The sequence below is a fragment of the Callorhinus ursinus genome, unplaced genomic scaffold (assembly GCF_003265705.2).
Source record: "Callorhinus ursinus isolate GAN/ISIS: 27379988/994484 unplaced genomic scaffold, GSC_fseal_2.0 scaffold14, whole genome shotgun sequence".
Lineage (NCBI taxonomy): Eukaryota > Metazoa > Chordata > Mammalia > Carnivora > Otariidae > Callorhinus > Callorhinus ursinus.
Window position 1 is genome coordinate 7,810,599 of NW_027397076.1, and position 15,530 is coordinate 7,826,128.

Here is a 15,530-nt window from a genome sequence, read left to right on the forward strand (position 1 = left end):
ATAATTATATATTGTTCAATCTATGATTTCAAATACTCTATAATTTATAGACCAAAACTTCTGACAACAATTTTGTTGGAACTTGGTACCCTCTCCCCAAAATTAATTTCCCATATATTTGGAATGTTAAAAATATCTAAGTAATTGAGGAGCTAAGGAAGAAATAATAATAAAAACAATGAATATTGTTTTTATTATTAAACACTGAATATTCTATTCATCAATAATTGTGGTTATTAGCAAAAATGATACATAAAGGGAAACATATTGCCTTAAGTGCTTATTTTTAAGTATAAATAATAACGATTTATTCTTCCAATTTAAGAAGTTATAAGAATTAAAAAATAAACCCTCCCAAAATAATAAAAAGCAGAAATTAATGAAATAGAAAAATAGAGAAGAGCAACAAAACCAAAAGTTTATTTTTGAAAAGGCTAATCAAATTGATAAACCTCTAACAAGCCTGATCAAAAAAGAGGGGTGAAAGAGAGACAGGCAGAGACCACAAGAGTAAAAATAAACATAATTATAATGAAATACAATTACAGATGGAGCAAGGTTTAAAAAATTTAGAAGAAAATATTATTAATAACTTTATGCTAGCAAATTTGAAAGCTTAAGTGAAATTCTATAATTTAAATTCCTGAAACAAACTAAAAAAAAAAAGAGAGAGAGAGAGAAGCTGAATGTTTCTACAGTTACTGAAGAAAGTGAATTAATCATTAAAAGAAATCCAACCAAGAAAACACCACACTCAAATAGTTTTACAAGAGAGAAAAGAAAAGGAATAAACTTATCCCCAGTTCATTTCATGAAGCTAGTAGAACCTTAATGCCAAAAGAGACAAAGGCAACATAAGGAAGGTAAAGTACATATCAATCTCAGTCATGATAATAATTACAAAATATACTAAATCAAATATTATCACATTGAACCAAATTATATTTTTAAAAGGTTTGTTTCATGAACACATGGTTGATTTAACATGAGAAAAATCTGTTCATTTCATTTACTAAAGACTGAAGGAGAAAAACGACATGATCATCTCAATAGATGCAGAAAAAGAATTCAATAACATTCAATAACAATTAATGATAGAAACTATCAGTCAGAAATAGAAGAGAACATCCTGCAAGTTATAAAGAATATCTATAAAAAGCCAAGAGCAAACATCATGCTCAATGGTAAAACATTAAAAGCACTCTATAAAATCAGTAATGCTGCAAAGATGTCTGTTATTTCCATTTCCAACACTTACTGGAGTTTTGGTCAATATCAGTGTGTATGCTCACACAGACAGACAGACACACACACACACACGAATACAGAAGGACTTGGAAGGAGGAAATAAAATGCCATTATTTTATTATTTATATCAATTGTCTTTATGGAAAATCCAAAAGAATTAATACACTTATCAACTATTTGGAATTAAAAAGAATTTAGAAAGTATTTTGTATATAAGAGCACTACACAAAAGCCAACTGCACATGTACAGCCAGCAATAATGTTAGAAAAGGTAAATTTTTTAAAGATACCATTTACAGTAACTAAAATAGCTTAATTATAATTATAAAAAATTATAACTTTCAACAAAAAATATGTAAGAACTTTATGAAGAAAATAGTAAATGTTATTAAAAGGTTAAAAAATCTAAATAAATATGGAAAAGTACCATGTTCATGCATAAGAAGATGAATTATCTTAAAAGTGTCAATTGCCCTCCAAAATTAATCTATAGAATCAATACTATTGCCTTCAAATCCCCACCAAAGTTGTTCACAGAACTTGAAAAGCTGATATTAAGATTTATATGAAAAAAATGGACAAGAATAGTCAAGGAACTGCTGTAGAAGAAAAACTGATGGGTGAACAGGGGGCTGGAAAACCTGACCTACCAGGTATCAAAAATTATTTTAAAATTATAACAATTAAGACTGAAGATTTGGCAGTGAAATAAGAGTTCAAAAAGAGACCCACATGTACACAGAAAGTTGATATACTGCAGAGAAGTCAGTGCAGATTAGTGGAGTCAGGACGAATTATTCAGGAAATGTGTGAGGATATTTGGAAAAAGTAAAATTGTATCTCTATTCTACATCATACACAAAATTTCAGATGAATTAAGAATTTAAATGTAAACATCAAATGGTTGGGAAAAAATTTCTAAATGATAACCTGCCAAAAATACTAATCATGAAGAGAAAAAAAAAGAAATTTAAACAATAAAAATTTAGCAGTTTGATTCACCAAAAGACACCATAAAGGGGTTGAGAAGACAAGTCACAAAGTGGGAAAAAATATTTAAAACACATGTAACTAACAAAGAATAATATCCAAGATATATAAAGAACTCCCATAAATCAATATGAAAAAAACAAAAAGAAAATGGACAAAGATTTTTTTTTAAAAGACATTTTATATAAGAGGAATGATAAATGGCTCATAAACATATGAAAAGACACTCAACTTCTTTGGGAATCAGAAAAATACAAAAGGACAATAAGATATCCAAGTATTGGTTAGGACATGGAGCAATGGGAACTGTCAAACCTCACTGGTGGGAGCTTGAATTGGCTACTACTATTCTGTAAACATTTTAGCATATGTAAAGCTGAACATGTATATTCCATGACTCAGAAATTCCATACCTGGGAATATACTCTAGAAAAATTTTTGCACATATGTACCAGAAGACAATTACAAGAATGTATTATCTTACTTGGTGGGGTCAAAATGAGAAATTATTGTGAAATGTTTAATTAAGAATCATACAACATATTCATCCAAAATTGATATTTATGGAACACATAAATATTCTCTTCATGGACTTTATTCATTAATTGTTAAATTCATTAATAAATGTCAATAATATCCTTTTGCAAATGCAGAGATAAAACACACCTGACAGGTCAATTTTTGATATATTATGGATGACTTTTTGTTCACACTGACAGGCATATATACTTTAATCACCAAAGACTAAACTGAGCATTTATGAAAGAAAATCCTTTTTGAAGATTATTTTGATTTAATCAGGATTAAAAGTAAATAACACTTTTATCCTTATCAACTTTAAATAAAATAACTTTAGTTTTAATATCATACTTAATCAGAAAATATACAAAAGAAAACAATAAGAATATGGAGAGCCTGGTGTCCTATGGTCTTCCTTAACAACAATCCATTTTCAAGAGACTATAATCTACTCAACAGAAAGCATTCTACCAAGGATCTTAATCAGATTCCGAGAAAATTCGCACTCAAAATAAACAATATGCCACTAAAACCAAAACAATGTAGGTATTAGCAGCTATACAAGTGGTTAGCCTCTGATGAGTCATTTCTCCAATGATGAAAGTCTACATCTTTGAAGTGCTTTCTATTCAAGTTAGAAAATATATAAAGGTAGGAATCACCTACAAAGTAGGTTGACTGAGAAATTTTTCTTCATTTTACAGATCCTTGCTTGACTCTATGCAAACATCAAACTAAGAATGGCAAAAATGAGTCTCTCTTCCTACCTATTAATACTAACTTTTTCTCTGTTTTCTCAAGGCATTTTACTTTCAGCATCCAAGTCCATAAGAAATTTAGAAGATGACATGGTATTTAATACATTCCGGCTGGGGAAAGCCTTTCAGAAGGAAGATACTCCACAAAAATCAGTTGTTGCTCCTTCTCTGGAACAATATAAAAATGATGAGAGCAGTTTCATGAGTGATGAGGAAAACAAAAATTCAAAGGTGAGTGGCAATGTGACTTATCCATTCTTCAATGGAAATTTGAATGATTTTTATGATACTTTTGAAAGTAAAATTGATACTTTTATAAACAGAAGTATATATAAACAGTCACACTATTCTTTAGGACAACTGATGAAATTTCATACATACCACGTTGTTCTTCCACTCTGGACAACACTTCTTATCCAAAAGTTTTTTTCCCCAAAAATTTGTATCTAATGTATTTTTAGAGTCAAACAGTGCAGAGCATCTTTAAATTGATCAATGAGAATATTATACAAATATATTGTAGTTCTATTACCAGTAAGACAGCTAAAACACAAATCAACCTTTTCTTTACAGAACACAGGCTCCAAACACAATTTCTTAAATCATGGTCTGCCACTGAATCTGGCTATAAAACCTTATCTTGCTCTAAAAGGATCTGTAGCTTTTCCAGCCGAGAATGGAATTCAGAATACTGAATCAACACAAGAAAAGAGAGAAATTGGGGATGAAGAAAATTCAGCTAAATTTCCTATAGGAAGGAGAGATTTTGACAGTGAGTAGTTTTTTTAAAATTCAATTCTTGTATCTTAATACCATAAAAATAGAACTCTGAGTTTAACTGGATTTGGAACCAATCTTAAGAAAATCAAATAAGACCATGGTTCAGTTAAGTGACCCCTGCCAAAGATGTGGGATTAAAAGGCATTCAAGAGTTGCTGTAATTTTGATTTATTCAGAATTAGCTATATTAGATCCATTCTCCTATTTCTAATAAATTTTGTGTCATAATAATAGTGCTTTAAACAATTTAAACTTTTTTTTCCTCCAGTGCTCAGGTGCATGCTGGGAAGAGTCTATCGACCTTGTTGGCAAGTCTGAAACCTGTTGGACCACATCATCTTTTCTGAAGAAAACAAAATCATTTAATTGTCTTTTGGGGAAAAAGCCCTTAACATTATTATGACTTGTATTATTTTAAATGTCTGTCTTAAAAGAAAGCAGCTATTAACATATATCTGTAGCCTAAATGATATGCTTTATCTGTGCATTAAACTTTGTGAATATTCTGCATAATTATGACTTACTAGTATTTTGTAAATGCTTAACATACTAACCTTATATACACTTCAGACCAATATAATAAAGAATCATAACTTACATCTTGCTCTCTTAAAAATTAAGTAGATGGCTTTGGTGAATAGTTTAATATATACAGAAATCTAAAGCACATAAAAAACAAATTCATAGTCTAAAAAATTGAGTTAACTTTGTCTGGCCAGTAATCAATTTGTCCTTGGCTGTACACTTGTTTTTTGCTACTCTGGCTACTTTGCCACACAATTTATTCTGGAAATTGTTTGATGTCTCAGGTATCTTAACATTTTTATGTTGAGCTGGTTCATTTCCATTATCGCAGAGATCATTTTTATCATCTAAATCCACCTGTTTCCTTTTTGAGCTTTTATTTCCTGTCTGACTACTTGATTTTCTTGTTACTTTTTCACTTTTACTTCTGTCCAGAGGAACATTTCCAGAACTTGTTCCAATTGTTGGCCTTCCAACAGATGAATTTACACCTTCTGTTATGCAAGATGAAAAGAAGAAAGAAATTACATAATATTTAGAATTACATGTGAAAATTTTACAATAAACTTTAAAAATTGCTAAAGAATATTCAAAAATTTTATTTGCAATCACATAATGCTGTAAGTCACATGATTAACAAATACAACTACATTACTAGCACATTACTTTTCATTCTACCATATCATTTTTTTATCCCTGCAAACAACAAATATTTACTTTCTTTGAATGCATGACACTTAATCCTTAAATGCTACAAGTTACTCCTTAAATACATTTAGTTAAATCAAACGTGTCCTATTCCTCCTTAGATGTGTACCTAGATTTAACTTTTTAAATAAACCCAGGTCTTAAAAATATAAACCTTTACATTTCACTTTTCATACTTTGTAAAACAAAATGTCGTTTTACTTAAGTTAAAGCCAATTTGGGGCGCCTGGGTGGCTCAGTCGGTTAAACATCTGCCTTCTGCTCAGGTCATGATCCCGGTGTCCTGGGATCAAGCCAACACATTGGCTCCCTGCTCAGGGGGGAGCTGGCTTTTCCCTCTGCCCCTCCTGTTGCTCATGCTCTCTCTCATGTGCGTGCACGCTCTTTCTCTCTAATAAATAAATAAAATCTTTAAAAAAACAATTAATATACTAGAATTAAATAGTTATTTAATTACTCAAGCTCAATTACCAGAAAGGTCATTTTCCATGTGAAGTACATACAAAGGCTTGGATGCTGAATTAACATCATTCCACTTATCCTTGCTTATTGTGCAGTCATCTTTATAAGTACAAGCAAACTGGGACCTAATTAAGGTTTGTTTCATCTAGTAACAGGAAGAAAGAAGAAAGTACACAATTTATTTTATTTGATTTATTTTGATTTATTTTTTCATCCAGATAGAAATATACTCTATGGTAATCAAGATACAAAATTTCCTTTAAAAATTCCATTATTCATTGGAAACTGTTAACCCTTGATGTTTCATAGTTTACAAACTCATCCATTGCTACACTGGCATGTTTGTTCTTTTCAGTAATACCAGCTTTACGCACACTTTTTGTACTTTTTAACAGTTTAGAAAAATCAATTTTAGACTGCAGAATATGTTACTACTTGCATATTTAGGAGAATAATAAAGACAATTCAAATATACCATTCTAGGAAGATTTGACCAAGTGATTTAATGGTCAAATATTCAAAATAAACTCTTGCATTTATCTTCAAAGATCGTAAGTAGGAGAAAATCAGAAAGCTAAATTTAATTCTTAACCACAAAAAAGGATGTCAAAAAAGTAGTTTTGGAAATGTATTCTGCAAACATAAAACCAGTGGCCATTTTAGGGATAGAAATTAATTTCAGAACAAAGTAATCTATATGGATAATGCAAATTTCAATAAATTAGAGCTGATGTGTAATGACTTTCAGTTATCATGGAGAGATATCTTCAAATTGAGATGTCAAATCCTTTTCAGAAGTAGATGTTTAAATTTCAGATAAATGAATAAATAAAGAAGACCAATAATTCAAAAATTTAACACTTCAAAGCATAACTATATTATGCTGAAATTACTTACAAAATACTGATTCATAATATGTTGTTCATAAAATCTGAAACAATTTTATATTTCATATTCAGTATTTAAATATTATGTTATACATTCAGAGGGATCATTGCATTAACCAACTTAGGTGTTAGCAAAGATAATGGCAGTGACATCAACAGACTACAGTTTAAAAGAAATTAGGTTAATCCAGTTGCTTCATAAAAGCTAGTGTTTCCAGGGGGCGCCTGGGTGGCTCAATTGGTTAACTGCCCAACTCTTGATTTCAGCTCAAGGCATGATCTCAGGGTCTTGAGACTGAACTCCAGGTCAGGCTCCAAGGTCAGCAGGGAGTCTGCTTCTCTCCCTTTCCCTTTACCTCTGCCCCTCCCCCACGCTTTCAGTCTCACCTGTTCTCTTTCTCTCTCTCTCTTGCAAATGAATAAATAAATAAATCTTAAAAAAAAAAAAGCAAATGTTTCCAGGATGACAAGTTTTATATTCTTTATATATCAAGTTCTATATCATTCTGGCTCTAGTTCCCAGATCACTAAAAATTATGTTTAATTTGCTTGGAAATTTAGACAATTGGAGTTTGATATCTTCTATTTTAAAAACAAAAATTCACAAAATTGAAAAAAATGTGAAAATGTTAAAGATCAAAAACTATTTTTTTTATGTTTGGTTTTATTATTTTTATTTATTTATTTTTGTTTTATTCTCTTATGTTATGTTAGTAACCATACATTACATCATTAGTTTTTGATGTAGTGTTCCATGATTCGATCAAAAACTATTTTAAAAAGTACAAGAGAATAAGCTCTTGATTATGGATGATGGACTACAACACAATATCTTCCTGAATCTCTATGAATACAACTACTATTATACAGTTTCCATCATGAGATGCCCTAAAGTATAACCAAAGGTTTTAACTAGACCTTTCTGGACTCTATTTATTCCATAAAAACAGAATTAAAACAAATGATAAAGCTATTAAAATAAATTTTGTTAATAAAACGAACTTTATAAAGTTTATACTATATCACGTCATTACTGTAATAACATTATCAAAGACCTTTTATTGCTATCTGCAAAACCAGCACTGTTGATGTTATCTTTATTATTATTATCATTATTATTATCTGTGACATTACACAACATTTCTTTCATTTCACCAGAGTTACTGCTTAGAGAGAGTTATAAACTTATTGCCCATAATGAGTTATAAAGAGTATGGTAAGACCATGAAGGCAAGTGAATGCTAAGTGGCTGGCTGGGATCACTTTCCTGGTAGACAAAGAGTGAATGCACCTGGGAGTGGTTTGGAGGACTTTAGCATCCCACCACAAAACCTTCATCAGCAACCCCCATAAAACATTTCTAAATAAAAATACAATAATTATATTATTTAGGACAGAAAATTAATGTTTTCTCAATCTCATGGTTAGCAAAAATAAACATATCCTTAGAAAGCTGTGTTATTTTTAGTAATTATTGACAAACATCTAAGTAAAAACCTTTCCTTGTTATGTAAATACAGTCACAAAATAAGTGTCATAGCCCTCCTTACATAGATTTCCTCTCTTCAGGCCTCCTATAGAGAAATTTGTGAGCCTCAGTGACAGTAGGGTAATTTCAGAAAACCAGAATTGCAAGGCAATGGTTTCTTAAAATACTGAGAATGGATTCAGATGTGAAAGGAAATAGTTAACCACTTTATTCACCATAAAATATATTATTTATAAAAATTTCAAAACATAAGAACCACAACAGTTCAACGGTAATCTTAGGATACTTAACGTCCAAAAGAAAGAACAAGAACCATATGGTCCTCTCAATAGATACAGAAAAAGCGTTTGACAAAGTACAGCATCCTTTCCTGATTAAAACTCTTCAGAGTATAGGGATAGAGGGTACATAGCTCAGTATCATAAAAGCCATCTATGAAAAACCCACAGCGAATATCATTCTCAATGGGGAAAAACTGAGAGCTTTCCCCCTAAGGTCAGGAACATGGCAAGGATGTCCACTATCACCACTGCTATTCAACGTAGTATTAGAAGTCCTAGCCACAGCAATCAGATAACAAAAAGAAATAAAAGGCATCCAAATAGGCAAAGAAGAAGTCAAACTCTCACTCTTTGCAGATGATATGATACTGTATGTGGAAAACCCAAAAGACTCCACCCCAAAACTGCTAGAACTCATACAGGAATTCAGTAAAGTGGCAGGATAGAAAATCAATGCACAGAAATCAGTGGCATTTCTGTACACCAATAAGACAGAAGAAAGAGAAATTAAGGAGTCCATCCCATTTACAATTGCACCCAAAACCATAAGATACCTAGGAATAAATCTAACCAAAGAGGCAAAGAATCTGTACTCAGAAAACTATAAAATACTCATGAAAGAAACTGAGGAAGACACAAAGAAATGGAAAAACGTTCCATGTTCATGGATTGGAAGAGCAAATATTGTGAAGATGTCAATGCTACCTAGAGCAATCTACACATTTAATGCAATTCCTATCAGAATACCATCAACTTTTTTCAAAGAAATGGAACAAATAATTCTAAAATTTGTATGGAACCAGAAAAGACCCCAAATAGCCAGAGGAATGTTGAAAAAGAAAAGCAAAGCTGGTGGCATCAAAATTCCAGACTTCAAGCTCTATTACAAAGCTGTCATCATCAAGACAGTATGGTACTGGCACAAAAACAGACACATAGATCAATGGAACAGAAGAGAGAGCCCAGAAATGGACCCTGAACTCTATGGTCAACTAATCTTTGACAAAGCAGGAAAGAATGTCCAATGGAAAAAAGACAGTCTCTTCAACAAATGGTGTTGGGAAAAATGGACAGCCACATGCAGAAGAATGAAACTGGACCATTTCCTTACACCACACACAAAAATAGACTCAAAATGGTTGAAAGACATAAATGTGAGACAGGAGTCTGTCAAAATCCTAGAGGAGAACACAGGCCTCTTCGACCTCAGCCACAGCAACTTCTTCCTAGAAACATTGCCAAAGGCAAGGGAAGCAAGGGCAAAAATGAACTATTGGGACTTCATCAAGATAAAAAGATTTTGCACAGCAAAGGAAACAGTCAACAAAATCAAAAGACACCCGACAGAATGGGAGAAGATATTTGCAAATGACATATCAGATAAAGGGCTAGTATCCAAAATCTATGAAGAACTTATCAAACTCAACACCCAAAGAACAAACAATCCAATCAAGAAATGGGCAGAAGACATGAACAGACATTTTTCCAAAGAAGACATCCAAATGGCCAACAGACACATGAAAAAGTGCTCAACATCACTCAGCATCAGGGAAATCCAAATTAAAACTTCAATGAGATACTACCTCACACCAGTCAGAATGGCTAAAATTAACAAATCAGGAAACGACATGTTGGCGGGGATGTGGAGAAAGGGGAACCCCCCTACAATGTTGGTGGGAATGCAAGCTGGGGCAGCCACTCTGGAAAACAGTATGGAGGTTCCTCAAAAAGTTGAAAATAGAGCTACCCTATCCCCCAGCAATTGCACTACTGGGTATTTACCTCAAAGATACAAATGTAGGGATCCAAAGGGGTACGTGCACCCCGATGTTTATAGCAGCAATGTCCACAATAGCCAAACTGTGGAAAGAGCCAAGATGTCCATCGACAGATGAATGGATTAAGAAGATATGGTATACATATATTCAATGGAATATTATGCAGCCATCAAAAGGAATGAAATCTTGCCATTTGCAACGATGTGGATGGAACTGGAGTATTATGCTGAGCAAAATAAGTCAGTCAGAGAAAGACATATATCATATGATCTCACTGATATGAGGAATTCTTAATCTCAGGAAACAAACTGAGGGTTGCTGGAGTGGTGGGGGGTGGGAGGCATGGGGTGGCTGGGTGATAGACATTGGGGAGGGTATGTGCTATGGTGAGCGCTGTGAATTGTGTAAGACTGCTGAATCACAGACCTGTACCTCTGAAACAAATAATACATTATATGTTAAAAAAAGAAGATAGTAAGAAGGGAAAAATGAAGGGGGGGAAATCGGAGCAGGAGATGAACCATGAGAGACTATGGACTTGAGAAACAAACTGAGGGTTCTACAGGGGTGGGGGGTGGCAGGATGGGTTAGCCTGGTGATGGGTATTAAAGAGGGCACATACTGAATGGAGCCCTGGGTGTTATATGCAAACAATGAATCATGGAACACTACATCAAAAACTAATGATGTAATGTATGGTGATTAACATAACATAAAATTTAAAAAAAGCAAAAAAAAGTATATTACTATAATACTAAAATAATAGCATACCTTGACATTGAAAATTTCTATCTTATAATTTATTACATTTATCTCAGATTGTTTTTCTGAGAGCTTTGAAAACGATTAAAGATGAAAGTTATGTGATACAAAAAGACGTGGGTGGTATTGTAAAAGAAATTGACCTAAAGACCCGCATACTTTAGGGTCACATACTCTTTAAAATAAGAAACAAAACAGTGCAATTAAACACACAAAGTTTCATTATAAGTGTGATTCAGAACTTTCTAAATAGCCATTTTCTGTTTCACTCCTATTAACACAAAATAAGGAATGTCCACTACTCACTGTGGTCCAATCACTGATTTTTGATCAATCAAATTAATAACCCTCTCTTTACTAGGAATGTAGCACTACAAGAGTAGTCAGAATTGAGTCACTTGTGGAGGAAGGAGCTTAAAATTTCCATCCCTTGTAGTAAAACTCTTGTTATTTGTAAATATGCATGTAATTGACTAGCTGCCCCTGTTTGCATGGCATACTAAAACCTTAAATATTTTAATTTTACCTGACTTGAAGAACAAGGAAATTGAAGGAGGGTTAGTTATCATTGATATTTTTCACGTGCTCAAATGCATGGTACATTATTATCCCAAAGTTCATAATTTCATTAAGTTTCACTCTCGGTGTTGTACATTCTGTGTGTTTGACAAATGTATAATTAACTCACCCCTCAACTTTACTGCCCACAAATATTTTACAGTCATTCAAATTTTTCAGATTTATGCTAATTCTATTTAAAAAATTGAAATTTCTCCAGGATTCTTGGTTATAATTTTTAATTCTTATATTTTGTACCTATGTACCTTGAATTTGTTCCTATCAAATTTAAGCTTGCTCATTTGCCTTTTGTTATGTCTGTTACACTCCTTTCTTCCCTAATTTAACACCCTGTTCATAGTTTTTATCAATAACCACCTATATTGTTGCAAGAGACTTTTTGTTGTTACTGATGTTGTTCATAAAAATTGTACACCAGTATTAACTAAATTCCAAAATTTATTCAGAAAAAAAGAAATAACTGAATAGTTACATTGAAGGTATTTTTTTCTTCTTGTAAAAGATTATATATGAGTTTTCTTTTCCCTGCCCTGTACACAAATCTTTTTTTATCATTTATGACTTATTAATTCCAACTATATGCACATAGAATACTAAAGCGATTACTAAGATGGTTCCGATAATTACAAAGACATTCCACTTACAAAATCTGCTGTTGACACACAGCTGGAAGAAATAATAAATTGGATGACAGACTCAAGATTGAAAAGATGTCAGAAAGCTAGAACCATAAGTAGAAAACAATAAGATAAAAATGAGTGAGGATAAACAAAGTCCTGTATTTAAGTTCAAAATATCAATTACAGATGAGGGTGAGGAAAACCTGACTTAAAAGCAACATATGAAAAAGACCTAGAGATTTTCACTGATCAAGAACCTGACTTCAGCCAACAATGTGATACCTGGCTAAAAAGAGTAGCACAAAAAGACAATGATATGATGGAAAAGGCAGCAGATTTTCAGTGAAAAAACCTGCCTTCTAATACTGGCCTTATCACTTATAAACTAGATGATTTCGGGTAAACCTCTGAACCTCTCTCACTTATCCACACATAAATGGGAATAATATTTATCTCACAAAACTGTCAGAATTAAATAAAGTTAAAAATTTGAAAGGACTATATAAGTTCTAGAGATCCATGTAGATACCATGCAATTAATTAATGTAATAATATCTATGAAGACAGTTTTTCTGGAGTAAGAAATCTGTTATAATAGATTCCTCAGGACCCGGCCTCTCTAAAATTATTCTAGGAATGCAACTCAAAAACTGAACTTATAATCAGCATCTTCATTTTAGTTATTAAAACAATACAAGCTGCACTGGCTTTTATTTATAACTTAAAAGAGATTGCTTTTCCTTTGTTCATAAAAGTTGAATTTTTCTGCACAGGATTAGTGGCTACATAGAACTGAGATTACTTCCTGTTGCAAATCTTCCAAATCTCTCTGTGTATTTGATTTGGAATCACAAACAAGCAAAACAATTCCCTCTTGAAAGTGCTTTTGAAGTACTAAACAACTAAGAATAATGTCCAGATTCATACATGGCTGTTAAAATCATTTTATGTTCAAGTCACATGACAGAAAAGGATTGAACCTTTTCCTTTGTAGAGTGATTTCTCCCCTTTGGAAAGATTTCTATCCACAGTAAAATTGCAATGGACTTCAAACTTGCCAAGAATTGGAAAAGTCCTTTTGCCACAAGCTCTTTTTAAATTAGAATTATTAGTAGGTTCCCAGTTTGAGGAAAATAGTACTTCACACAGGAAAGCCTGACTCCAGTTAAATTAAAACAAATGAGTCAAAATACTGTAAAGTCACAGTCATTCCTGGAGTTAGCTACATTAATAAGATAATGAAAGTGTTAAGCCTCATTAGGCTGATCAATATATCAACAAGTTTGAAAAAGGAGATTATTCTCAACATACTTATTAAATATGGAACTGAAAATAAATATTCTAAATTTATCTTTTCATTCTTACATTATTTTCTTTTTTTTAAAGATTTTATTTATTTATTTATTTGAGAAAGAGAGAGAGAGAGAGAGCACAGAGGGAGAGGGAGAGGTAGAAGCAGACTCCCTGCTGAGCAGAGAGCCCGATGTGGGGCTTGATCCCAGGACCCCGGGATCATGACTGAGCCGAAGGCAGACGCTTAACGACTGAGCCACCCAGGCTCCCCACATTATTATCTTTTCAAAAGAACAGATTTGCTACCCTTCATGGTATATGGATTGTAAATATATCAAATAATTCATTTCTTCATCAGTGAAATTTCATTTATTTTGTTAAATAGCAGAAAGATAATTTTTCAACCTAAATAGTAGCATTACTTTTTTTATGACTCTTCACTATAGTTACTATGCCTTTATTTACTCTTTGGAAACAGCATAAAGTCTTTGAAGTCTTATACCTGAATACAAATCCTTGCTCTTTTACTTATTAACTATAAGATCTAGAAAATGATGCCTTCTAGAATTGAACAAGGATTAACTGGGATGAAGGATATAATATGTCTAATATAACACTTGACACTTAGTAGGTACTCAATAAATACCAACTTCCTTATCTCAGCCCAATGAATTCAACTTTAGTTCAGTCTAATAAAAACATCCCATCTCCATTATAATGAAAAAATGTGCTCACTCTCTTAAAGTCTTTGCTAAATGTCACCTTCTCAAAGAGACCTCTACTGAGCATCCTATCTAAAACCAAAACACACACACAGGAACACACTCTCCTAACTCCCTTCCCCAGCTTTATTTCACTCCACAGCACCTTCTAATGTTCCACATAATTCACTTGTTCACTTTGTTCATTATTTGCCTCTCCCAACTAAAATGCAAGCTCCACGAACAAAACCCTTAGTCTGGCAACTCGTGGTGACCCGCTCTAGCCTTCCTGTGGCCCTCCCCTCCTTAATGAACTTGTGCTGGCCTCTTCCTCTAGGCTCAAGGGCTGACTATTTATGGCGAGGGTTATGGGGAATAGAGTGTGCACACCTCTAAGGGTGTGGAACAGAACAAGGGTTGAAAGGGGGTGTAGGGATAGGCCAAGGACTTCTGTTTAAATTCTTGTACCCCAGCCCCACAAATACCTGGGGAAGACTTGTCCAAGAGGGCAGGCGTTTTTGTCTGTTTTGTTCACTGATGTATCTCCAGTGCCTAGGACATAGCCCAGGAGGCATTTGATACATATTTGCTGAATGAATCAGTTACGTAAAATTTTAAGACTATAACAGATATATGCAAGAGGAAGGCATGAGGGAACACAGACATGAGGAAGCAAAGGCTTGGAGGAAGAAAAAAGATTTCCAGAATGGATTCTACTCTTTAATAGAGAGAAAGGAAACCATCTGATAAATACAGAAATGAGAGAAGTAGACTGGCAAAGAATAGCTAAATCACCCTGAGAACAAAAGCTTTGAGACAGAAAAACATGTACAAAGTAAACTCTACTCTGTTCAACAGAGTGGTGAAACCATTTGGTAAAGAACAAGAGAGATGCATACACACAGAGAAAACCTAAATCACATTTGGGTACTGAGAATCATGCAGCTGAATCCTTAAGCCCCATTATAACCACCAGCCCTTTAAAGTTCTTAAATAATCCACCTTTCTCAGGTTCTCATGCATATATCCTTACAAAAAGCCCTATAAAAAATAACCGTTCCTTAAAACCACAAAAGCCATATTTTCCTTAAACTTGACCCAACTATTTATTCACTTATTTTGTACAACTACCCAATATATAGTCTATACA

At 33.0% G+C, this 15,530-nt stretch overlaps 2 protein-coding genes across 5 annotated transcripts in view; one reads left to right on the top strand and one right to left on the bottom strand.

The window, feature by feature from the left end:
* Nucleotides 1-15,530, bottom strand: part of PARPBP (PARP1 binding protein) — a 103,802-nt gene that overhangs the window by 36,009 nt on the left and 52,263 nt on the right. For 2 of the 4 annotated variants that reach the window (XM_025881319.2, XM_025881318.2), the window contains 2 exons: nt 6,000-6,135; nt 2,437-5,314 (listed from right to left, as the gene is read on the bottom strand). The exons of 1 other annotated variant lie outside the window; for it this stretch is intronic. In XM_025881319.2, coding sequence (XP_025737104.1) covers nt 4,977-5,314; nt 6,000-6,135 — 474 coding nt within the window. In that variant the 3' untranslated portion in view covers nt 2,437-4,976. Of the gene's footprint in view, nt 1-2,436; nt 5,315-5,999; nt 6,136-15,530 lie in introns of those variants that run through there. One more of the 4 variants, XM_073900404.1, reaches the window with a different exon arrangement.
* On the top strand, nt 3,498-4,699 carry PMCH (pro-melanin concentrating hormone). Its single transcript, XM_025881216.2, has 3 exons — nt 3,498-3,746; nt 4,089-4,287; nt 4,564-4,699. Exons 1-3 carry the CDS (start codon nt 3,498-3,500, stop codon nt 4,611-4,613), a joined length of 498 nt encoding a protein of 165 aa, XP_025737001.2. The 3' UTR covers nt 4,614-4,699.

Bases quoted from the DNA above. Each gene is read 5' to 3' on its own strand.
- PMCH (XM_025881216.2), top strand. From the start codon at position 3,498: ATGGCAAAAATGAGTCTCTCTTCCTACCTATTAATACTAACTTTTTCT. The intron at 3,747-4,088 runs GTGAGTGGCAAT...TTTTCTTTACAG, and splicing joins AGGAAAACAAAAATTCAAAG to AACACAGGCTCCAAACACAA. The intron at 4,288-4,563 runs GTGAGTAGTTTT...TTTTTCCTCCAG, and splicing joins AGGAAGGAGAGATTTTGACA to TGCTCAGGTGCATGCTGGGA.